This window comes from Scatophagus argus, chromosome 10 (assembly GCF_020382885.2).
Source record: "Scatophagus argus isolate fScaArg1 chromosome 10, fScaArg1.pri, whole genome shotgun sequence".
NCBI lineage: Eukaryota > Metazoa > Chordata > Actinopteri > Scatophagidae > Scatophagus > Scatophagus argus.
The window spans coordinates 11,310,048-11,335,676 of NC_058502.1; the positions used below are offsets into that span (position 1 = coordinate 11,310,048).

The 25,629-nt window shown below is 42.3% G+C and overlaps 3 protein-coding genes across 3 annotated transcripts in view; 2 read left to right on the plus strand and 1 right to left on the minus strand.

Annotated features, from left to right (window-relative positions):
* Nucleotides 1–10,840, minus strand: part of tet1 (tet methylcytosine dioxygenase 1) — a 28,368-nt gene extending 17,528 nt beyond the window's left edge. The window contains exons 1-2 of the mRNA XM_046401594.1: nucleotides 10,203–10,840; nucleotides 7,255–9,624 (exon numbers count right to left, since the gene is read on the minus strand). Of these exons, the coding sequence (XP_046257550.1) occupies nucleotides 7,255–9,450 (2,196 nt within the window). The 5' untranslated portion in view covers nucleotides 9,451–9,624; nucleotides 10,203–10,840. The remainder of the gene's footprint in view (nucleotides 1–7,254; nucleotides 9,625–10,202) is intronic.
* Nucleotides 10,841–10,920: 80 nt separating this feature from the next.
* Nucleotides 10,921–18,097, plus strand: slc25a16 (solute carrier family 25 member 16). Its single transcript, XM_046401597.1, has 10 exons — nucleotides 10,921–11,226; nucleotides 11,495–11,620; nucleotides 11,924–12,016; nucleotides 12,111–12,244; nucleotides 12,462–12,525; nucleotides 12,724–12,845; nucleotides 13,005–13,071; nucleotides 13,195–13,357; nucleotides 13,521–13,589; nucleotides 15,264–18,097. The coding sequence occupies exons 2-10, from the start codon at nucleotides 11,527–11,529 to the stop codon at nucleotides 15,418–15,420; spliced, it is 963 nt and encodes a 320-aa protein (XP_046257553.1). The 5' UTR covers nucleotides 10,921–11,226; nucleotides 11,495–11,526; the 3' UTR covers nucleotides 15,421–18,097.
* Nucleotides 18,098–19,590: 1,493 nt separating this feature from the next.
* On the plus strand, nucleotides 19,591–25,535 carry alox5a (arachidonate 5-lipoxygenase a). The gene is made up of 14 exons (XM_046401595.1): nucleotides 19,591–19,941; nucleotides 21,028–21,226; nucleotides 21,332–21,413; nucleotides 21,497–21,619; nucleotides 22,065–22,171; nucleotides 22,446–22,618; nucleotides 22,747–22,893; nucleotides 23,014–23,217; nucleotides 23,295–23,381; nucleotides 23,673–23,851; nucleotides 24,077–24,198; nucleotides 24,557–24,657; nucleotides 24,958–25,128; nucleotides 25,328–25,535. The coding sequence occupies exons 1-14, from the start codon at nucleotides 19,792–19,794 to the stop codon at nucleotides 25,505–25,507; spliced, it is 2,025 nt and encodes a 674-aa protein (XP_046257551.1). The 5' UTR covers nucleotides 19,591–19,791; the 3' UTR covers nucleotides 25,508–25,535.
* Nucleotides 25,536–25,629: the final 94 nt, after the last annotated feature.

The window sequence follows — 25,629 nt, forward strand, 5'->3', positions numbered from 1 at the left end:
ATCCTGTGGAGCAAGACCAAGGGTGTATGAAACCTTGTTTTCCTTGATGTGAACTTTGAAATCATGAAGTCTGCGTTATCCGAGAGGAGGCAGCAGTATGGGTCATATTTATCGGACCCAAGAGGCTGCTCACGCATCATGCTACTCACTTTTCTGAAAGAACCTGCACTCAAGACTTTGACTTAACGTCTACACAAGCCTTATGCACAATTATCTTCTACTCTTCACTTCCACTTCCTCAACAAACACACACACAGTCTCACACACAAGCAAACACAAATCCTAGCTGATGCTTATAGCATTCACTCTTCCTGGATAGATAGTTTGTAACCCACGGGTGAAGTTATTTTTAGGACACAATGGATTCACATTCAGAATTCCATTTCAGTCTGTTACATAACATGTTGCAATCCCACTCTTCGAGAGGAAATATGTACCACGCAACACCACACCCTAAACCCACATGGACTCAATTTAAGGGCTGACAGTGGTTGGTCAGCATGAAGGAATAACAGGTCACTCCAGCTATCACACCTCCAGGATGGGAGGGATGAACTGTCAAACCTGAACTGACAAAAAGTCCTTCTTAACCATATACCTGCTTTTGTATTTAGTGTCTGTACCTGCTATTATGGGTTAGTAGCTGTAAGTCAAACATCTGCACAAACACACAATTACATATTGAGTCTTGTCTTGGTTCTATGGTGTTTCTTGGAGCTGCCATAGCCAAATTTGTAAATAAGTGTTTCACCTTGGGAAGATTAGAGGAATAGGGGAGCAGGTCCTTCAAATTATGTAAACACTATCACACATGTAGACGGACCCAAATGCACGCACGAACAGGCTGAGCAGCATGGGGCCCCAGATCCTCTCACAATGAGGCTTACTTAAGTTTGCGCTGGTAAAACACGCTGAGTAGGCATGTTGGTAATATGACTGCACGTGTGTATGCATGCGGTCTCTCTCTGATACACACACACACACACACACACACATATACATACATACACACACACAATTATGTGTGCAGCCAGATGCATCCAAACCTCGGTGGAGCATTAAAGAGTGACTGCACATACTGTACAACAGAACTGAGAGGATACTGAATGATTAACAAAGAGGGAAAAATGGATGAGGTAAAAAAATAAATAAATAAACAAGCAGATGAATTATTTGCACTCATTACAATGCAGTCTGTGGCATTTGTAGAGGTTCTTCACAAGTAATGACAAAAGGAAGCTTGAAGATGAGAGTTTTGATCTTCCTCAGGTGTATATTCCAAATTAAGCAAGTCAGGTTGATGCGTGAATAAGCACTGGTTTCTCCAGATGGAGGCCATTGTGTGCCCCTTGGTAGGATTTGTGTGGCATTTCTTTTGGGGGGCAAATTGAGGATTTCTTTTCACCCAGAGAAACCAAGTGGCACGACTTCAAAGCTTATCCAGGGACTTAAAGCCTTACAACAGTCAGGACAAGGCGCAAACTCACAGACGCAAGAAAGAAAAGAGGGCTCAGGAGTGGAGCATTAGTGGTATCAAAGTTTAACACTACAAATATCTTGCTGATTTATAAATGTGATTATATATTCAAATACACACACACACTCAATTATGTTTATACAGTCATTTGCATCTCTGGTTGGATAGAAACCATCAACCTGGCACAGACAAGGCCATACATCTGCTCCGATGTATAGTGGCCTTTGGCCAAATAACTGAACCCCAAATCAAATAAAACCAACAGTTCCCCTCATCTACGGTACCTTTTTTCTGGGCCATTACCCAAGTCCTGCAGCTATTACAGATAAATACCTCACAGGGTTGTTTTAAATTTAATTGGCTTGGACCAGGTTAACAGAAAATACAAAGCAGCCCTAATCAGAGGCAAGCTCATGTAATAAAATGCGTGTCTGTGGCAAGGAAGAGAAGAAGTCCGAGGAGTGAGAGTAGGCTAAAGCACAACACACTCTGCTTGGTCATAATGAGTTGGCTCTGTTAAAATGTTGGCAGTGTCTCTTCTTCACGAACTTTCCTCGCTACCTCGGCCCCCTACTGTCCCACACATTTATGTAACGAAGAGGAAAAAAGGAGGGTGCGGATGTGCATCTGTCCTTCAGCTTATCGCCAGAATGCCCACATGCGCGTGTAGAGGCAACCACTACTCATTTTTATGAAAGGAGATGATTCCTTTTTCAATGACAGAATATAGAGACAGACCAAACTCTCTTTGTACACTCTACACTAGACAATTTTGTACAAGCTTTGTTGTATAAAAGTGCAACAGCACAGTGTAACAAAGAGCAAAAACATGCAGTATCCTATAACACTATAGTACAACTGTGAGCAGCAAGATACAGAAAGGTGGTTCATGCTACTACAGTACCAATGGTAAAAAAGAAGTTTATTTAGTAATCTTACTGACATGAGTTTAATAGGAAACAAAACATATGCAATTAGTATGTAAGTTTGTCATGTTTAAGGTGTTCATCTCTTGTAGCCTCCTCTAGCTAGCTGCTGACCCACTATGAGCAGGATAATGTGCGTAGTTTAGCCTAATTACCTGGATGTAGGTTACTGAGTTCGAATCCTTAAACCCATAATAGTGTGTGTCTGCTGGTTATCTCCACTAATCCTCATTACGACCCTGAGAATACTCCAACAGACAACCGTGGCAGGTCAAAGGTCAGCACCAGACAATGAGCTCGTCATGGCAACCGTCAGTGCTGAAGACCTCTACTGCTGCATGTGAGAGAGGGGGAAGAGGAGTTCAGACCTGACAGGAACGTCTGGTGGTACAAATCACTCTCACTTTACATTAAGCAGCTTCCCTTTGAGAACAATGATGGCGTTTTTCTGCATGATGGCCTACAAGTACAAGCTGTAAAAAAAAAAAAAAAAGCTCTAAACAAAGACTCATGCATACACATATGTACCTGAACATCCCCATACAGGTAAGAATCATTCACATGCATGCAGCTTTGAATATCTGCTACAAAGCAAACAGTTATCGCTGAGTGCTGCAGGCTACCTGTCCTTCCTCCCACAGCATTGTCTGAGGGATCGGCAAGTGTTTTCCTGATACATGTATTATCTCACCTCAGTGAGACCTCTTGCAAATACACTGCAGTAGAAAAAGGAGAAGTGGAACAAGTGCAGGAGATAAATTAGTTTGCAAGAGGAGCATGGCTGAGCCTGGTGTGGGCTAGAAGCATGCAGGCTACTATTTGTAAAGAGTAAAGTGTTCATCTGCAGCTGTATTGTTCTGCACCAAGTATTTCCTTTGCTATGTAATTATGGTGCACCTAAAACTCCCAGCACACAGATAATAGTTATCAATACTCTTTGTGAGTGCAATCATTTGTATCTGGGAAGTGACCTTTTCTATACCACATACTGAATAACTGTTAGATATGCAACCGCAACCGGGTTCAAAACTGTTATGCCACAATAATAAAATGCTTTTATACTGAAGTTATTAGTGCTTACATGCTAATCTTTGACAGGGACATGATTGAAGTGTTTCTTTCTAAGCTTGCATTTGCATTTGACACAGTGTCATGATAGGAAAGACCATCCTGTGTTCTTAAAAAGGACTTAAGTACTGCAAGTCAACTGAACTGTGACCACTGACTGGCTGAGGGGCAACTGCTCCCATAATGGTTTACTTCCTCTTTGTTCAAATGCTGATAATGGTTGGTATGATATGATGTGTGTTATATTGCATTTGTTGGTCCTACTTTCCTGAGATGGATGTGAATGTTAAAAACATCATCTATGAGTGCTGATATCGCCATTGTTGGTCCATAAAAAAAGTGAGTCAGTTATGCAGCCTTCAGCTCTAAACATGTCAGGACTGTTTCAGTCAAATTCACTCTGCAAAGACAGGGGCCTTTGCACTCAATGAACTGTAGTATTTTGGCTCTGGTGTGTATGCGTTAGTGTGTCTGTTTGTGTTTGTGATTGTGTATGTGCGTGTATTTGTGTGTGTGTTTGTGTGTGTGTCTGTCTGTTTGTTCAGGGCCAGGTCTCAGCCTTGTCTTCACTGCCCAATACGAGGCAAGGCCACGAGGGGGCCATCAAACCAACTGAAACCAGACATTTTAAAAAGGAAAGCTCCACTCTCACTCTCTTTCTAACAAACATACACAGAAGCTCTGTCTTCATGTAGATAACCCTTACACTGTACAGTCTGTGTGCTGCTTTGTGCATGTTAAATAAAACCAAACCAAAGCACAGCCACGCCAACCAAAGTAGCTTGCTATGGTAAAACCAAAAGAGAATCCACATGCTGCTACACGAACTTGACTTTGGCCTCTGCCCTTTCTTTACACAACATCGAGGAGTTAGAAGCATTCGTTGAAAGGGTGTGTGAGCTTGATCAGCAAGATTGGCCAGACATATCACACAGCAGGTCCACCCACATGCTCTCAGTGTTGCCTCTTCAGTTACATATGCTGTACATTCACATAAAAGAAACTGATGACCTTGCTCCACCTCCTCTGCATCTAGAATTAATAGAATCCATCTTTAGAATAAGTTAAAGACGGATTTAGGATTTAATCTACAACTCATCATGATGGTAACTGTCCTGACAGTGCTAGTTTGCGACACCTGGTGCAGGCTTAACCACTGCAGTTGTTCTCAAACCACACACACAGGTAATGCAGTACACACTTGTAGGCAATTGTGATGTCAGATAAGAGAAATGGGAAAACAACAACTGGCTCTGATGCTTGAATTAAAGTGGATCTGCACTTTGATTATTTTACTTTCAGTGTTGGTGTCGGGCGGCACGGTGGTGCAGTGGTTAGCACTGTCGCCTCATTGCAAGAGGGTTCCAGGTTCTAATCCCGGTCTGGGCCCTTTTATGTGGAGTTTGCATGTTCTCCCTGTGCCTGCGTGGGTTTTCTCCGGGTACTCCGGCTTCCTCCCACAATACCAAAAACATGCATATTAGGTTAATTGGCTACTCTAAATTGCCCTTAGATGTGAGTGTGAGAGTGCGTGGTTGTTTGTCTTTGTGTGTTGGCCCTGCGATTGACTGGCGACCAGTCCAGGGTGTACCCCGCCTCTCGCCTGTAGTCAGCTGGGATAGGCTCCAGCTCCCCCGCGACCCTGACGGATAAGCGGTATAGAAAATGGATGGATGGATGGATGGATGTTGGTGTCTGCTGTCCTTTAATAGAAGCCTGCCTACACCACACAACGTTTACTATGTACCACAAAAATACTATATATGTGTATTTGACTCTGACCAATACATATATACTGACCCATATTTCTGGGTATTCCGAATAACATGTTTGTAAATCTCTTCCTGGCCTGATCTTCCCCTCCTCACTCCCTCCTCTGTATAAAAAGAAATAGTGCACAAAGGTCGTCACTACTAATACTGCAGCTGTTATATAATCACCCCTGCTACTGCCACTGCTACGACTACGAGGGCTCTGCATGCACACTTACACACACTAGACCGCACAACCACATGCACTCTCACTCACATTTGTTCGCAGAGCCATCACCAAGCCTCGTGGACACCACTGAACTATGTGTATGGTTATGTGACTCTGGCACACAGCTGCTGTAAGGAACTCTTATTCACACCTAGAAAAACGACTGACAATATGTCCACTAGCACCTTGCCCTTGCAGAACTATGTTAGGGAAAAAGGATCATAATCACAACTGCTTTGTGCATTTTCACTAATATATCATCTGAATAATTACTTTATGAAGTTTTATGCACAAACAACTGAACAATTTAAACCCACATTTATGAATTTATCATGCATTTATGAGGCCACTGTGTGGCAGAATAACTCCGAAGCATGCTGACACACGGGAATATTAGCAAACAGTTGCCTTCTTTCACATGCTGCACACACAGAGCAAAATTACAATTGGCATGATAAACACTCAGTGACCATGAGCCCAATATCCACTCACCTTATTGCTCTGTTTGGTCTCAGCCAACTCCAGAGAAAATACGTGGGTTGCTAAGTTGATGGATTTTTTTTCACCAGCTGGTGACTAAATGTGTTTGTCTGCCACTTGGTGCTGGGAGGGGAACTATAGTTTTATTATCAGTGCTTGTTTGCAGTGCCCACTGTGGCTGGAAACATGGTCGATAAGAGGAGGTAAGACTTGACCATACACTATACACGACAGAAAGCAAAACAATTGAAGAGGCTCCAAAGCTTGGTGGAGCCCATTTAGCAGTTACAAAGCAACACTGTCATTCATTTAAAGTTATGTTTCTGTTCACCTGGCTTTAAGTCCAATACTCACTCTTTTTCACCTCTGCACTGATCTCTACTGACTCTTGAGCAATGTATCTGGCTCTTTAGCTGCTTAATGCTCCACTGTGTTCAACAGCTGTTTGCTAACTGTGTCTGTTGAAGGAAACTGCAGGCTGAGGTCTCTGTGGTTTCAAAACGAGTGACCCCTTTCATATCGCCACATTCCGCTTTAATGGTAAATATTGATTATAGCCCCTTTAAAACTGACTGAGAAAAATTCCTCTCTTAACAAGTGTCCTGGGTGTTCATTGTGTCACTGGGTTGTCTCTCCAAAAATATGCATTCACAATGCCATCCAATGCCCCTGTGCAAAAACACTGGCTATAACTACATACCCACACCCAACCACACATAAGCTGCCATCTGCAGCTCAAGAAATAGCTTATTCTTTTGTTTGCACCATGAAAGTTACATACATGCAAAAACAGACAATCACTCCGCGTGCTGAGCAGCTACTGGTCATGTGATGGAGCCACGGGGAATCATCAAAATTTAAGTTGCACATGCATTCACATCTGATTGCCATTCTGTATGTATGCACATGTACGCACGCCAGAACTTCCCCTTTTATCAGACAATGCAATGATAACAGGAAGACACCATGAAGTTAAGCATGCAACATGTGTTGAAACCAACCGCGTCACAATGTGAAAGCGAAACCTTCTGTTTCAACTGTCTGGCTCATTCAACTCTTGATCATTTCTGCTACCAGTGGGCGTCTGGGAAACCTCGGAGATCAAAAGCACTGCTGCCAGACAATGGCAACTGCTCTTTTTTCAGTTGCTTCAGATCAGCTGTTTGTGGATGCAAAAGGAAGCTCCGGTAAATTCTCACTGACATTATTATCTAAATTTATCTCCTTGTGTTAACGGACTGAAGACCTGACCACAGTAAATCCTCCTACAATGCGTTGCTATTAAATGTAATTCAAATGCATGCAGCGTAATTTAAGCCTCACCTGTGCAGTAGAGAGAGTTAGGGGAGATGAAGGTCTTCTCCTTTTCAGTTCCACGCACTTCCTCAGCTTACAGATCTGGTGGCCAGTCCTGCGGTTGAGGCAGCAGCTGCAGTGGCCACAGCTGATCCTTCTCAGGCACGGCTCACACATCCCACACCTGCTCCGCTTCTTCCTTTCCTTCTTCTGTGGTTTCTGAGCAGTCCAGGAGGGCAAGCAAGCCATCTCTGGCCCCCAGGATGCAGGCAGTATAGAGGGGCTTGACTCTCCATACCCAGCCTCTGATTCAGTGTCATAAGAAAAAGAGGAACGAGTGCTTTCTGAGCTGCAGGAGAAGGTGGAGCTGCTGTCCAGAGAAGGAGTCCAGATTTTTGGCACTGGGTCCTGCTCTGGCGGTGCTACCACAACACTGCTCTCGCTGACGCTCGGTTCACACCCAACCGTAAAGGCATCAGTCTTCAACTGAGGAACTAGCAAGAATGACAGCGTAGATGTCTGCTTCTGGCCATGAGGCTCCAATGGCTCGTGATTAGATTCAGTGTCTTTGGTCTTCGTTTCTGCTGGTGTGCAAGCTTCTCTTTCTCCCTGAGGAGAAGTTATCTGTGGGCTTAGCAGTTGGTGTGGTTCCCCCTGGCTTGAATCTCTCAAGCTCCTAGATTTGAGGGTGTCACTGTGGACAATAACCGGTGTATCTCTTTTCACTAGAACAGTTTGCGACATCAGGGCATTTTCAGTGACAGCTGAGGACCTTGGGAATTTAGGTTTAGCACCATGAACAGTAGGTTGCATGTCTGTCTTACCCTGGCTCAGAACCTCTAGCTCAAGTGACTCTGAGGTGGAGGGGGCTTTGGTGGGAATTGAGGTAGCTGTGTTGGAGACAGGTAGCACACTTGAAGTGGATTCTGACTGTGTGGTCAGTGCATTGTTAGAGAGAGGTGGATCTGGAGGTTTAGGGCCTGGAGTGCTGGGGTGGGAGTGGGCAGGATCGATAGGAACATCATTCTCCTCTTCAATTTTTCCTTCCTCACAAACACCCAGCCTCTCGACCATCTCCTCCATCTCTTCCATAGTCTCATTTTGTCTCTCAACTGCTTTCTCTGCCTCTAGACCCTCTCTTCTCTCACAATTTATCTTCTCTTTTCTCTCAGTGACAACAATCACTCTTTCAACTGTCCTATTATCTTTCAAGTCCAACATGTTGCCTTCCTCTTCCTGGATAGTACACTCATCATCTTGCTTACCATCACTGACAAGATGAGCATGCTTATTTCCAAGGAAGGCCGAACCATTATTTCCTTCACTGCTGCCCTGCACTCCTGGTGAAACAATACTTGTTAGTGCAGCGGGCTCAGAGGCGCTATCTTCACTTCTGACACTGCAGAGTTTTAGCTGTCCAACAATATCATCACCCACAGGGGCCCCAGTCACACACCTCAGGTCACCTTCACTGGTATGGCTGACAGAGCTATTGTCTTGTTGGGTTATAGTACTATCACAGCTGCACTGCACACAATCTTCCAGTGTGTTGTTACATGGTGGTGAATCTGCTTTTAGAGGGCTGCCCTCTTTAGCATTGTTGACACCTAGACCCTTATCTTTGATGCTCACAAGAACTTCAGAATCAGTTCTTAGAGAAACTGGGAGTTTTTCTTCAGCATCACAGGGGTGCGGTTTCTCATTTTTCTCACGAACTGAATCATTAATACTGCTGCTTGACAGCTGGTTTCTTGAGTTTATTTGCTGTGAGGCTGTTCTTCTCCTTGCACTCGCTCTGCTGTTCCTCTCACCTCTGCCAGATTTGAGAGGCTGGCAGGGAGTAACGGACACCTTTGTGCCCCTCAGGGACTTCCTTCGCCCTACGGGGTTTTGTATCCCGCTACAGTGGTCAGGCAGATTGCTTGGTCGTCTAAGCCTTGCAGATCCTGTTACATTTAGGGCATGGTTAACTGTCCCAGGTGATCTCCCAGAGTCTTGACCAGCAAGCCCACTAACCCCTCTTCCACGGGTGTTTCGGCCTGACTGTGCCTGGACCCTGACTGTTGACCTTTTGGGCTCTGCAGGTGTTTTCTGGGGTCTCTCTGTTAGTCTTCCTCTGGATTTATTTGAGTTACAGGTTTGCCTCTTAGTGCTGATTACTTTCTGGCCATTTTTTCTCTGAGCAGGTGTCAGTCTCTTGGTGGATTTGGTAGTAGCAGGCATGGCTGAGGGTGTAGAAAGGAGGATTTCTGGCAGCCAGCATGGGAGCCAGGTGAATGTTTATCTTTTGCTCAGCACACGCTTTATTTTTTATTTTTTTAATTTTTCTTTTATCTTGTGTGTCTCTTGAATTGCAAATTATGATGCTGTTGTAACTGGGTAATTGCAGCACATGACCTATTAAGACAGAGAAAACAGGAAAAAATATCTCAACACCTACAAATATATATTTTAGTACAAACACACTCAAAAACAACAGACATAATTTGACAGAACAGAAACATGATAGTACAGTAGTTGCAAAGCTAAATCTCTACAGTTTTTCTTTACTTTGTCTGCTGGACACTTTTGCCCCGCCTGAAATATTTACTCTGACGAGTAAGTGCCGTAAGGTTGACGTCAATAAAGAAAATTAAATGCACCTATACATGATAAAATATTTTGAATAAAAACATCATAAAATCAGGAGAACTATGCAAAAACAAATACCACAGATCCCCGTGTGGCTAACCCTGCTTTAACAGTTTAAAGGCCAGGCATGTTGAGGAGTGGGCACTGGCCGGAGGTCGGATCCTGTTTTCGTCTTTCTGACTGGCGGAAGAAGGGGTTATTACCATGTAAAAACGCCTTCAGCGTCGCTGTTTATTATTATTTTTGCACTTGACCGCTGTCACTTAAAGCGCCGTGTAGATTTGCGTTCTTTTACTGTCCGCATTGTTTTATTTACACATTTACGGCAGAAATGCTTTACATACCAGAGAGAGACAGTTGCACTGTCTGAACTGCTAATAATACTCCGCTCCAGCGAGACAGCGAGACCTTGTATTGGTTTCCCTCCTCGGCAAATATAGACTGCTGGCAAGTTCAATCCTCTCACGACGATGACACATGGACATGATACGAACACCACCGTGAACAAACATCGAGCTGAATAGTTTGTTTTCAGCGTGCACCGTGTAGTCTTTGCGGAGCACGACACCCGTTAAAATGTAAATCCCTCTTATGTCAATCCATTCAGGGCAGCCCCGCTCACTCTCCCTCCACCAGACGCAACCTACGGTCTCCGCTGGCCAAAAACCTCGTCGTAGGAGCTGGAAGGTGGAGTGGACGAGAAAACCTGGAGTGGAGTAAAGCTGTCGTCTGCCCCAGTCCTCCCAGCCACTGTGTGCTTTAGCAAGCGGACGTAGCAGTGTGCTAAAAATTGACGGAACAGGAAAGTAACGTCAATTGATGTGTAACGTTCTAACGTTAGTTAATCATTTATTGTACGCAAATGTTAGCACGCTAGCTAGCTTTTTGAAAAGCGGGGTTAAATTGAATACGTTTAAGTAAAATCTATAACGTTTCTACGTTATTAAAGTAAAATTCATCTCGCCATTGATCTACACTGTCATATACATGATTAGTAATGTTGCAACTATTCGCCACTAATATGTACCCCCCTCCCCGGCAACGTCATTGTGCGTCATTAACGTGCGACTGTTTTCGGCCAGATACCGTCAGATTTGCGGGCGAAGGACACTGCTTACGAAATTGCCTCATGTTCATTCATAACTGCATTTCTTCCACGTTTCTCAACCTAAGCAGTGGACGACGCCTTTCTCCGTTCAATACCACCAGGTGCCCATGCTAACGCTACATTTTCACGCCCAGGATTACCCCGAGGATACAAGGAAACGAGAGAAGCTTGCAACTCAGCGAAGGAGAAGCACTGAACTGATTTCAACAGTCCGACTTTCCGCTTTGCTGTTTTTGCGCCTCTAACAGTTTTGATATTCTGTGAGTATTTCCTTTTCTACAGTCGGCAAGGGTGCTGTTGTCTGCTAGCTAAATCCCCCCTTTTGTTAGTGGCCAGTGCTCCCACTGCAAATCATGACTTCCCGACCTTACACCAGACTTGAGTCATCTTAAAAACGTCAGAGACCAGCAGACAGTATGGTCTGCTCGTAGATCTATTTCCCAGGAAGATGATGATGATGTTGCCTTAAACCAGTACCTGCATACTCAGTCACAAGTGTATTTACGGTATTTTCCCAACATTGCATAGCCATGGATGTGGCAGATTCCTGAGCAGAAAGGATGACATCGGAGGCTGCGGTCTCCACACCTCCTGCCATAAGCAGCACCCCAGCAAAGGTGGACTACTACTGGCTTCGCTCCTTTGTAGCTGGAGGTAGGATTTGACTCATCAGCTTGTACCATGACTACGGACTATTGGCTGCAAGCTAAATCTCCATATCAGTTAAATATTTAAATAAGTTATTATTAACTCCATGTCCTTCTTTCTGGTGTCCGATGCTCTAGGTGCAATCGCATGTGTGCCTTGGATTTTGATTGACAGTGACTAATCCTTCTCTTAAAATCCTCAGTTAACACTACACAAAAAAACTTTGCCAATCACTCTGCTGTGGTAACATGAGAAGTTGCATCTTTAGTAATAAATGTGGTGGTGCCACGTTTCTCTGTTTTCACTCAGGTGTAGCAGGATGCTGTGCCAAGACCACCATAGCCCCTCTGGACAGAGTAAAGATTCTTCTTCAAGCTCAGAACCCCCACTACAAACATCTAGGTAAAACATCGGCATCCAAACACGAAGAGTTAGTAAGCATTTGTTGTCACATATCTGCATCGCGTGGGTGAAATTTCTGGTCTTTTGTTTTCAGGAGTGTTTGCCACTCTTAAAGCTGTGCCACAGAAGGAAGGCTTCCGTGGGCTGTATAAGGGTAACGGGGCAATGATGGTCAGGATATTTCCTTATGGAGCCATCCAGTTCATGGCATTTGACAATTATAAAAAGGTACAGTATGTACTTTATTGTTAAATAACACTGGATATTAGTAAAACTGATGATAGAGGTAATTTAGTGAAATGTGATATCATTTTTGTTGTTATTATGTGCCTTTTTTGCCAATAATGAAATGCAGTCAAAGTTTTTATCTGTACATTGATTTTGGCTGGTGAACCTGTTGACCTTTGTTTCCTCCCTGCTGATACTGATAATATTCCTTTTACAGCTGCTGAGTAAACAGATTGGGATCTCTGGACACATCCACCGCCTCATGGCAGGATCTATGGCAGGTAAGTTATTGTTGTCACTGATAAGACTTGCCTGTTATATCTTAAAGAGATACTGAAGTGGTCAGGCTCCCAGACTGCTTGCATCTGTATAAAGTCAGTGTGGAAGTGGAAAGCCAGTCACCTGATATTAAACACAGCCACAGTAGCCTTAGCAGCCATAATGTGTGATCATGTTGAAGCATCAACATGTGTTTTCAGGGATGACTGCGGTGATATGCACCTACCCTCTGGATGTGGTCCGAGCCAGACTGGCCTTCCAGGTGACGGGAGACCATCGCTACACTGGAATTGCCAATGCCTTCCACACCATCTACCTTAAGGTAGTGTTCAGCTTCTGAAACACATAACACAGTCTTCACAAGTCTTTCATTGAAATGCCTGACTATCAAATGCTCTGTATGAGTATGATTTTTTTTTTGTTCATATTTTTGGGAATAGCTAGTGTATCCGCTTCACACTTACTTTTGTTTTTTGTAAAGGAGGGTGGTGTATTGGGCTTCTACAGGGGGCTTACTCCAACGCTTATTGGAATGGCGCCTTACGCAGGTGACTATTAAGATTATTTTGCGTCAATTAACATCAGTCTTTGATTCCAGTATATAACAAATGTTCTTTGTGTTATACTAGCTACTATACTAGTCTTTGTCTCCCACCCTTTTTATTCTCCAGGTTTCTCGTTCTTCACCTTTGGTACCCTGAAGAGCCTTGGCTTGAAACATTTCCCGGAGCTGCTGGGGCGTCCCTCCTCAGACAACCCTGATGTCCTCATTCTGAAACCCCACATTAACCTGCTCTGTGGAGGGGTTGCCGGTGCCGTCGCACAGACAATATCGTAAGTGCTGTTGGCAGACAGCCAATAAGCTTTAAGCTCCAGACTCATATGAATGATGAGCAGACAACATGGCTGGTTAATTCATGGATACTGGTTGGATTTTGTTATTGATTAGACAGGTTAATTGTTGGTTTATGTGACATATTATGTTTCCTCTTGATAGGTACCCATTGGATGTGGCTCGGAGAAGAATGCAGTTAGGAGCAGTGCTTCCTGACTCCGATAAATGCGTGTAAGTATCGTCAAAGTTCCTTCTCTTCATATTCTGATACACCATAATGTACTGCTGCACTTTACTCGTGTCATCACCTGTCACCTGTCACCTGTCATCACCTGGGAGACTTTAGCTCCCAAACAAAACAAAAAAAACATAAAAGAGTAAGGTGTACCTCATAAAATATTGATAAAACTAGTATTTTGCCATTGGATTTCCTAGTATCACTGAAGAATGTTGTTATGATGTGTTTTAATGCTTAAGGCAAAGACGCTGACCCTTTTTAAAAGAGATATGAAGAGATATGAAGAAGAAGTGATCGTAAGGTTGTACTGTAATACTGAGGATAATAACAAAGAAGAAACGGCTCACGTAAAACAGCCAAAGTTAATCATTTTGCAAGTAATAAGTTAAGTGCTCATGTTGCTGCAGAACTAATTAGTATTCACGCCGGTTCTGAAGAAATTATTAGTGCGCCTCTAATTGGAGTTGGAGTTGTTCAAAAAATGAACCTCAGGTTAGTAGCTCTTCACTGTCTCTAATATGTGCTCCTTAGTGAATTATATAAAGCCCCCTTGTTGCTCTTCTTTTCTGTTGCTTGAGGTCCATTTTTTTAAATCAGAAAAAGCAAAAGCATCTGTAAAAATGATGAGCTCCATTCTTTCAACTGGAGAGAAATTTCAAGAGGCTGCAGGGTTTTTAACAATAGATAAAATGTTAAAGCCCAAAACTGTAAGCAGTATGATAGCAACTGTCATACTGCTTAGTATGACAGCATACAGCTACATACATACCATTCGTACTTCTCATAAGGTACACATGCCAGTTCAAACACTCCTCATTGTTCTTGCAGTATCTGCTTTCCTTTGATATTTAAGATTTTCAAAGTTCTGTATAGAACATTCAGTGCCACTGGAGCACCAGCATCTCAGACCAAAACAAATGGGTGTGTCAGCCACACTGATCTGAAAACACACTTCATTCAGACTTGACAGAAAGAAAATAAATTAGTCTCTCCATTGTTCCCGCAGTCACCAGCTCTGCTGTGTTTGAAGTAACCGCTTTAATGCACAGAGTTACATGTGAAGCTAAAGTTTGACAGTTTCAAATGAATGTGAATACCTTCAGCTGACATAGCTTTTAGTTTTGGATCTCCAAATGAGCAGTAATGAGTGTGGTGGAATGTGATGGTTCTTTTGGTACAATCCATAATTATTGAAAATGGAAGTGCAAAGATACATATTCAAATTTGTAGCAAACTAAACTGGACTGCTGGGTGGAAACAGTAATTGTTTAGTATTTAAGTAATTGTTTTTTGCTATATTAATATTTAAAATCTCACATGTAGAACCTTTAAGGAATGTATTCGTAAGATCATTTTTTCTCACATTAATATGGCTGCTGTTCACCAACAGGGCTTGGTTCCCCATATCACAGCTGGAATTTGAGCACAAGTTTATTTATCATGCCTGTAATGTTAATAATGAAAACTGCAAATTGTTAAATAGAAATTTAAACTTTAATTTAATACTTTATTGTCAGCTAAACATAGTGAAACATGGTGAATTAATGAAAAATAAAAACAAAGCAAACTTTCAGACATAACATGACCACACTTCAGACAATAGAGAAACACAAATAGTAGTTTATGTTTCTTAAAAGTATATTGTTTCTTGCCTTATAACTCAACAGATCGCTGCGCAAGACCCTGACGTACGTGTACAAGCAGTATGGGATCAAGAAGGGATTGTACCGAGGCCTTTCTCTCAACTACATCCGCTGTGTCCCCTCCCAGGCTGTTGCCTTTACCACCTATGAGTTCATGAAGCAGGTCCTCCACCTAAACTAGTTGCTGTTTTTATACCTTCCGCTGCTCCGGGGCCTATACGCTGCGAGTGGTCAAGCAGATTGGCCTCAGCGCTTCCATCGCAGAGTGATCCGAGGTTCGCTCACTTCGTCTTAAACGTAAGCAATGTGGGAACTGCCTTTTGCTCCGAGTTAACTGAATGCACCGGGGAAGTCAGTTCATGCTGAAAAGGGAAACTGTTCATCAGGCAGTGAGGCAAACCGTGTCTTTCCCGTTTCATTCTCTCTTACTTCCTGTTTTTTGTAGCTCACCATATGTAATGAGAGGATTTACTCATCTCACATGTGGCTTGAATACAGTGAAGCAGCAGTACATTTGGACTGGCTCAGTTGATTGGATGGCTTGGGGCAATGATATGCTCTGTAGTAATGTTGGCAACACCACAAAAACCCTCTGACTGTGCAGAAACCCCTTCAGACGTCCACACACTCATTTTTTTTTGTTATATATTCAGGTCCTATAAATTACTTTAAGATAGAAATGACCTTAAATTAGCAGCTTATTTCCAATTCGTTTTGAAGAGATTTCTGTGATATAATAAATCATCCCAAAACACTTAAATTCTGCAGCTGTCCATTATCTTAACTGTTTATCATATTGTTTTCTCTTTACCAACTTGGAGATGAAAAGTTGGGCTATTTTTGGAAGGTGGTTGGAATTTTGTAAATAATTCAATGATTTATAATGTTTTGTTTATTCAGGGCTCAGCATGTCTTGAAGTTTTCAGTGCAGTAACCTGACGAAAAGTTGTCGTTTGTACATCTTCGACTTTGTCGTCTACACAAATCTAAAATCAAGATAAATCAGTTTGCCTGTAGTTTGATTTTTTTGAAGATGAAGAAAGTGAGGTGGTACGCAATCACTGTATGTATTTTCAAAATGTTTGGGTTTTTTTTTTTTTTAATGTGCACTCAGATGTTTAGTCTGCAGCTCTGATGAGAATGAATTGCGCACATCTCAGCTCAGCTTTGGAGTTGTTAAGGATGTCAACATTTTGACATAATGTGGATTTAAGTATGGCAAGTCTGGAGGGACTCAGGAGAAAATTGCACTTCATCACTGTAGTTTTTTCTTATTTATTGATTTAGTGACCTGTTGCCACTGGGTGGCAGCATTGAATATAGATTGTAACTGTTTACCGTTAAGCTGGATACAACGTTCATACAGACTTCTCATATCAGATTCAGATCTTTAGCAGCTTTTACATTTTGCTTAACCAAAGCAGGTAGTCAGATAGTGAGTGATACGCAACGTTTCAACCCATTTCAGCCAACATTTCTGACTACTTACTGGAGCTTCTGGCTGTTGACATTTGCTGTCCCTGGAAAGCTGAACATTAATTACTGAATGAAAGTGTTGTTTAATCACTTTCGGTCTCAAGTGCACCGCAAGCCTTCAAGTCTCTGCCAATGTTTGCATGAGCCTCATCAGTTTATTGTACAAGCATCGTCATTTTTTCCACCCTCTTGCCTTCCTCTGAATTCGACGTCTTACTTCACCAGAGTGATTAATATGTTTTATGGATGTGTTTCTCCACAAGCTTCAGTTTGATGCCTCAGTTTTTAGATCAGATGCCTTAAAAAAGTGGTTTGCACCCTTTTCGGCTCGAACTAAATAGATAAATAAAGCAGTGTGTATGTTCAGTCCCGACATACATAAATGCAGCAGTGTGGACAGTACCGAGTTTCAAAGATTGCTGGTGTGCAATTGAGTATTATAGTAGTGTAAATACTACCTCTGCTACTAATAGTTTGCAGTTTTGTTGTGTTTGTGGCAAATTTACATCCTCACTGCCATTCATTCATGTCCTTTATTCCATCACTCTGTTACATATGTAGTTACAGTTCTGTGAATACTAGGTGGCTGTCGCTTTGATGTATTGAAGCATTAAAGAGCCCAAAAACTGCTGAAACATGCTGGTTGATGAGGAGCGGGTGCACATCAGCAGTCGCAAGTTACTAGGGGTGGTAGTTTGTTTCAGGGTTCAGTTTGGGTTTAATGAATGGAATCTGCTCCATGGCCTCTCTCAGGTCTAAAAATGTCTTCATATTTAATTCTTCTGATTAAACAACAGTCTTCAGTATAACTCTTAATTTCAAGTGTGTGTAACAATAAATGTACTACAGTATGTGTACATTTAACAGTGCCTACCTACCTTGGCTTAAAAGTATAATCACACACTCATTGGTGATAAATGGCAACTACCACTGGGGAAACACAATGTAGTTTTCTGCAAAATTTCTGCTTTTTATGGTGCCACTCATTCATCTGCAGCACTGCTTTTTACAGAAGATTTCATTTCCCGATGTTTTGATTTCCGTGTTTGGTTTTAAATGCGTGATCTTTCACTGTAATTGGTTTTATTTGGTTCAGAAGACACATGATCTCCGGTCCTTGCTGGTCATTGCAACAGATAATTACGTAAGACGTAATTTCTACATCCAAATGTCTGTAATAGTTTGTTGTACTGCTTTGTCAGGCTGTGATTGATGTGACTGAAAGAAGATACTTAGGTTTGACAATGAACAATGAACAATGAAGCAGCCTTTTTTTAAACACACAAAAAAAATTGTCCATTTTATTTTTTTTCCTTGTACAGTTTTGCCTGCCTTCTGTAAGCAGTGTCTGAAATACATGACATGTCACCTTCTTAAAACGGTATCAGCTCTTGTGTCTTCAGTTTCTCTTTGAATGTGAACTGATTTTAACTGAGTGAGAAGGGGGAGTGGTTGACTTAAGTTTTTATTCTTTTAGAAAGAATAAATTTAAACCTGTGAAGTAGAAACAAGTCCATTTTCCACTTTGAGTTTCACTCTGACAAGCCTGTGCTAATTAGGAACCCGGCAGCTCTGCTGCCAGGCCCTCTTGGAATTGCCAAGCTTCGTCTCTTTCTTCTTCTTCCTCCTCCTTCCATGAAATCTGCCTTCTCATGCATGAAAATAAACCAATCTTTACACAAAAGTCCAATCCTTGCCAAACTTTGTTAACTGGCAGTGCAGGCAAATAGTCCTGATGGTGGTGTCTAAAGTGTTTTAAAAAAGAAAGAAAGAAAAGAAAAACCTTTCAAAACGAATACATGCCGTACGTGCTACAACTTTGCAACTTCCACATAAATGTAGGCCCACTCGACTCATCACTGTTTTTATCAGAAACTATTCAAGCCTCCACATCTAAACCTATTTTAAATCTCCTGCTACATTTTTGCACAGACGTAGCTCAACGGTTGTGAGTTCGAGGCCCAGGTGTTCAGGGTGACTCAGGCATTATGCCCACAGTGACATGACTTCAAGTGATCATTCTGGTCCAGATATTTCAGCTGATGGACCCTCCTGTATTTCTCATTTGTCTTCCTACTCTTCCCGTATCCATCTTCCTCCCATCCCTCTTCTTTCTCCTCAGAACGTCTGGTCCAGACTCGCTGCTGCACACCAGCTATAATACTGCTGTTACAGTTTCATCTGTAAAACCACAGAGGGACTCTACGATGCATTTGCATTTATTTCACAGAAACTGGAGTACACAGCCCGTTGTTGTCCGGTGTCACATGCTGATTTGACTGGTAAATGTGATGTGTACAAGCTGTGTTTGCTCACGTTCCTTCATTATCGCATCACACAGTTGGACCCATGGTTCTCAAACTGGTGTGAAACAAAGTTGAATGAGCATGATTTATGTAGGGAAAATAAACAAGGGTTTGATGATGCTATCATGTGGGACTTTTATTTCACTGAAATTCAAATTTTATCCTTTTTTTACTTGTTTGCTAAAAATTTTGGATAGGGTACACAAACTTTTTTAGCTTCTGAATGTGGGCATAACATAAAAATCTAGAGAACTACTGAGCTCGACCAACCGAATTAAAAGACGTCCTGCTCTGTTTGTGTGTGTAATTCAGGAATCCATTCTGTGCTTTTACAGAACACCTTCCTTTTGTTTGTAGACGATGAAAATGTATCAGATGTCGGCTGGCGCAAGGAACACTTTCTCGGTGCCATCATTTCTGTGCTCTGGAGATCACCACTGATAACACATCTAGGAAGGACAGAGGTGTTATATTCTGTCCTCTTTTACAGCATGAGGGTGGAGATCACTCACACCACTGATCGGCTCGAACCTGTCCTTGTCCTGTACCTCCCTCTTCTGTCTGATGACACACTTTCTTAGTGTTTGTGCAAGAGAAATGGGGGGGAAGTGAGATGTGTGGGAAGGAAATATGAGCAAAGGGCGAGGAAACTTACCTTTCTTTACTTTTTCTGTTGGTGATAGCAATAGTAATTACTTTTCTGCTGATTTCTTCATCTTCTGAGGGCATTTTGACATTTTTTGGAATCCTCTTTGTCCTGTGTGACCATCATGCCTTCTTACACAGTGACTGTTGCCACAGGGAGCCAGTGGTTTGCAGGGACGGATGATTATATCTACATTACACTGGTGGGCACGGAGCGATGCAGCGAGAGAACACTGCTGGACAAACCTCTGTACAATGACTTTGAGAGAGGCGCGGTAAGTGCTGTTACACAAGTGCATTTTATAGCATCAGCTACTGCACACAAAACACTGGCTGTATTGAGATAAAAGAGGAAGAAGTTACGACAGATGCAGCGACAACATTTGTTCTAATTTGAAAAAAAGGTCTGCTCTGAGCATGAAGTATATTTTATTGGAACTTATTAGCAACTGTTTTTAACATATATTCACATTGGACCCCTTTTGATCAGACCTCACTCTCTGTTTCACAAGAAAGACATAAAATAGTGATTAATATAAATAAATCTGACAGTTCAACAATGAAAATTACACATTTTTCTTCTTCCCTGTGGTGCTACTTATCATCTAAATTATTTTGCAGCGAGTTGGTGAGTTATGGAGATGTCAGCTGTAGCGATGTCTGCCTTATCTCCATATTTGAAATGATGAAATGAATGATTAAGGAAATGAAAATGTCTCTTATCAGTGATCATGACTTGTTCAGTCAAGATCAGTTTCACACAGGAACTATTTTATTTCTACCAAATTACACTGTATCACAAACATGCGTTTTAATTATGGCAATAATTATGGCATCCTTCTCATTTGAGCTGTAATGTTAGCTAGTTTAGTTACTGTGGTTACGTAGCCAAGAGTAGATGCATGCCTCCTTCCTCCTTCTGTACGGAAAGAAAATAGTTCCTATATGAAATTGCTCACAGCAGGGTCTGTGGATTACCTCATGAGACAGTGACACTGATGTTTTCACATTGTTCTCATGTTGTTAACTGCTTTCCTGCCTGTACAACATCCATTGCACGTCTGCCCGTCCTGGGTGAGGGATCCCTTCCTCTGTTGCTCTCCCTGAGGTTTCTCCCATTTTTTCCTGTTAAAGGTTTTTCTGGGAGTTTTTTCTTAGTCGATGTGAGGGTCGAAGGGCAGAAGATGTTGCTGTGATGTTATGTAAAGCCCTTTGAGACAAACTGCTTGTAAAAATGGGATACACAAATAAATTTGTCTTGTCTTGTCTTGATGAGACAGAACAAATAATAAACAGCAAATTCAGCAAATGATATTATTTTTTTCGAAGCATATAGTGCATATCTGCTGACTAAACTGCAGGTGGATTCCTATGACGTGAGGGTCGAGGAGGACCTGGGCGAGATCGTCTTGGTGAAGATCGAGAAGAAGAAGTACTGGGTGCATGATGACTGGTACTGCAGGTACATCACAGTCAAAACCCCATCTGGAGACTATGTGGAATTCCCCTGCTTTCGCTGGCTGGTGGATGACAAAGAAGTGGTTCTGCGGGATGGAGGAGGTAGCGCCATTATTTGCTCAATAGACTATGATTCTGCAGTGCAAAAACACAAGTTGGGCAAAGAAGCTCTGCTCCATCTTTCACTTTGTCATGTGTCTTTTGTAGCACATCTTCCTCAGGATGATAAGACCAGTGTGGTAAAGCAGCACAGACAAAAAGAGCTAGATATGAGGAGAAAAACCTACAGGCAAGTTTACTCTACGCACGCAGTTTGTGATTTCATGTTACAGGAAGCTGAGGCTGCTCACTAATAACTGCTGTCCTTTGTAGATGGAAGGAGTGGCAGCCAGGCTTCCCTATGAGCATAGATGCTAACAGGCACAAGGATCTGCCCCGGGACATCCAGTTTGACAGCGAGAAGGGAGTGGACTTTGTACTGAACTACAGTAAAGCGTATGTGCTCACTCTAACAGCCTGCTGTAGTAAACAGATTTACATTATTTTTACACCACAGTTGTGAGGACAGCTGATGCCCCTCAGTGCCGAACAGAGTGAGTCATTGGAGCTTTGACCTTGGAGGTGTTTCTGAATGCAAAGCTTTTATGCTGCCATGATAATGTGCTTCCATTTTCTGTACCCACCACAGATGCGTCACTGTGTTTACCATCAGGGAATATTTGCATTGTGCTTTCATGCAGGCGTGTGAGCTTAGTCATAGACAAAAACAAAACAGATCCAAAAGACAACTGTAGTTCTGAACAAAGCCATTCTGTGCCTGAACTGGAGTATTTAACTGACTCCTTACAGAAAAATGAATTTTCTGATATTTTGATGTGAATATGTTGAAGAGATGATGATGATGATGATGATGATGATGATGGTAATTATAAATTAACAGGATAGAGAACCTGTTTGTGAACCAGTTCATGCACATGTTCCAGTCCTCCTGGAGTGACTTCGCTGACTTTGAGAGAATCTTTGTGAGAATCACAAACACAATCTCAGGTTAGTCTAACACATTCGATATGATATGATATGATATGATATGACATGATATGACATGATATGACATGATATGATATGATATGATATGATATGACATGACATGATATGATATGATATGATATGATATGATATGACATGACATGACATGACATGACATGACATGATATGATATGATATGATATGATATGATATGATATGATATGATATGATATGATATGATATGATATGATATGATATGATATGATCTGATCTGATCTGATCTGATGTGATCCAGAATATGTGATGCAACACTGGAAGGAGGACTTCATGTTTGGATACCAGTTTCTGAATGGCTGCAATCCTGTAGTGATCAAGAAGTGCACCAAACTTCCTGACAAGTTTCCCGTCACTCATGAGATGGTCTGTGTTAGCCTGGAGAGGGAGCTGACTCTGGAGCAGGAAATAGAGGTAGACGCGGTTGTTTCCTTCTGTTTTCTATTTTTCATTTCGAGGATAAAAATGTGCCCTCAAACAAAGTTTTGTCTCTCTTTAATTCTCCTGCTGATTTACAATGTGAAACAATGTTCTGGCCCCAGGCAGGTAACATCTACATGGTGGACTACGAGGTGTTGGACGGCATCAGTGCTAACTGCACAGACCCTTGCACTCTGCAGTACTTGGCAGCTCCTATCTGTCTGCTCTACAAGAACGCTCAGAACAAGATCTTGCCCATAGCCATACAGGTACAGTGACGTGGAGCAGGTGTGTGTGTGTGTGTTACACCATGAGGGGAACATTTTCTTTTCAAAGTCACAGAATCCATTTCTCTAATTTTTTTCCTGCTTGTCCTCTGTCCTTTCCAGCTCGGGCAGACTCCAGGAGAAGACAACCCGATCTTCCTGCCCACCGATGGTCAGTATGACTGGCTGCTGGCTAAGATCTGGGTCCGCTCGGCTGACTTCCAGCACCACCAGACCATCACACACCTGCTCAAGACGCATCTTATCACAGAGGTTTTTGCTATTGCCATGTACAGGCAGCTCCCTGCTGTTCACCCTGTGTATAAGGTAAAACTCTTGACTCGATCGGTTGATTGATTCATTCATTGGCTGACTGGTTTATGGATTAATGTTTTTTCTCTCAGCTACTTATCCCACATGTTCGTTTTACCATTGCAATCAACACCAAGGCCAGAGAGCAGCTCATTTGTGAGTGTGGCATCTTCGACAAGGTGAGTTTGTGGAGGAAAAAAAGGAACCCACAAAACTAACCTTAACCGGCTATTCTGTGTTAAACTGTACACCTGGTCGCTTCATGACAAACTCAGCTCAGTCTTTATTTTTTCTGATTCACAGTTAATTGAGGATTTTATTTTTGAGCATACCAAAATCGAACAATGAGCAACTTACGAGGAAATAATGAGCTGGAAAAGCCCCCCCAAAAAGTTTCATTCATGCATAGAAACTGAGCTGAGGGAATAATGACTGACACGTGGTGCCGTATTATCTCCATCCTCACGAAGGCAAACGCAACAGGCGGAGGTGGCCACGTCCAGCTGGTTCAGAAGGCCGTGAAGACTCTGACCTTCAGGTCTCTGTGCTTCCCGGATATTATGAAGGCCCGCGGTGTGGACATGAAGGAGGAGCTGCCTACCTACTTCTACAGAGATGACGGCTACAGGGTGTGGGAAGCCACCAAGAAGTGAGGAAGGACTCTTTTTTTTTAGGAGTTCTTATGGATGGCACTTATGAATAATTTGTGTGTTTGAGGGAGAGAAAACAGTGGTAACAAAGGATAAACAGTGAGAAGTGTGGGAACATTTTCTACCCTTGTGTCTGTGAGACGGACAGAATTTCAAAGGGAGAGAAGTTTGAGCATTTTATATTTCCTCTACATGTGACTGCTGCCCTTTTTTCTTTCTGGCAGTTTTGTGTCTGATGTGGTGTGTATTTACTACACCAACGATGAGGCGGTGCAGGCAGACGAAGAAATCCAGGCCTTTGTTAAAGATGTGTGCAGCTTCGGCATGCAGGACTTTGATCACTGTGGTGGGTACATTTTAAAGATATCCCATCATACCGTTTTTTCTTTCTTTCTTCAAGCAGCTCACTCTCCTTTAACATTTTATTAATCTAAGATTTTGTGGACAGGTACGACAGGGAACAGACAGCATAACAAATTCAAATATGTGTGATCATAGACGAATGTTTGAGAGTGGAGACAGGAAGCTGCAGGATTCTGATGGTGTCACTAACTGCACTAGTGTTGTAATAGCCTTCCTGCATTTCTCCATTACCTATCTGAGTGTACTGTGCAAGAATCTTTAACACGTTAGCCCTTACAAAATAAAAGCTTTATTTGTAAAGCTCACTCTGTCAATTCTGTCTGTCCACAATCCATGCACAGAGTTTCCCAAGTCCCTGAAATCACGTGAGGAGCTGACAGAGTATCTGACTGTCATTGTGTTCACTGCTTCAGCCCAGCACGCAGCAGTCAATTTCGGACAGGTGAGTAACAGATCATCAGGAACCCGTCTTTCGGTGTTTTTACGTAAATGTAAGACTGATTTAAACTGAACATTAGAATGACATGTTTCCTGGTTTGTATGTCAGCTTGCATGCATAGGATGTAGAGGAAGCATTTATATTCTTAATATAAGTACAAATAGTAGAACGATGGCGTAAAAATACTCCAAAATGTACAGAAAAAAGGACCTATGACTGATACAGTATTACACGTTATTATTAGATTAGTTAATAATGATGCTTCGAGGTGTAAGTAGCATCTTACTGTTGTACATTGTACAGTATGACTGGTGTTCCTGGATCCCCAATGCTCCATCTACCATGCGAAGGCCTCCGCCTAAGCAGAAGGGCTTGGCAGATGTGAACTTGATCATCGAGAGCCTCCCTGATCGCGGGCGTTCCAGCTGGCACCTGGGGGCCGTCTGGGCCCTCAGCCAGTACCAGGAGAACGAGGTACAGAGAGGGCAATTCGTGTCCAGACACACAGGCTATCATTTGCATATTTAAACACACATACACACACACACGAATGTATGTCTTGGTCTTGTTTTAAAGACCAAAATTTTAAAGAAGCTTCAACATGTGCTTTTCTTTGTCCCTGCAGTGTGGCTTCAGGCTGGATGACCTGTCTCTTCTCTCTCTCTCTCTGCAGCTGTACCTGGGCATGTATCCTGATGAGCACTTCATAGAGAAGCCAGTGAAGGCAGCAATGGAGAAGTTCAGGAAGGAACTGGCGGAGATAACCATTTCCATCAAGAGGAGGAATGAGGGAAAGAAGCTGCCTTACTACAACATGTCCCCTGACAAAATCCCAAACAGTGTTGCTGTTTGAGAAATAAAATCCACTTCTAAAAAAAAAAGCAAAAAAAAAAAAAAAAACAAACAAAAAAAACCTACTTAATATTTTGCATATAGAACACCGACTGAAGTTCTGCTGATATTACCAAGCTGTTC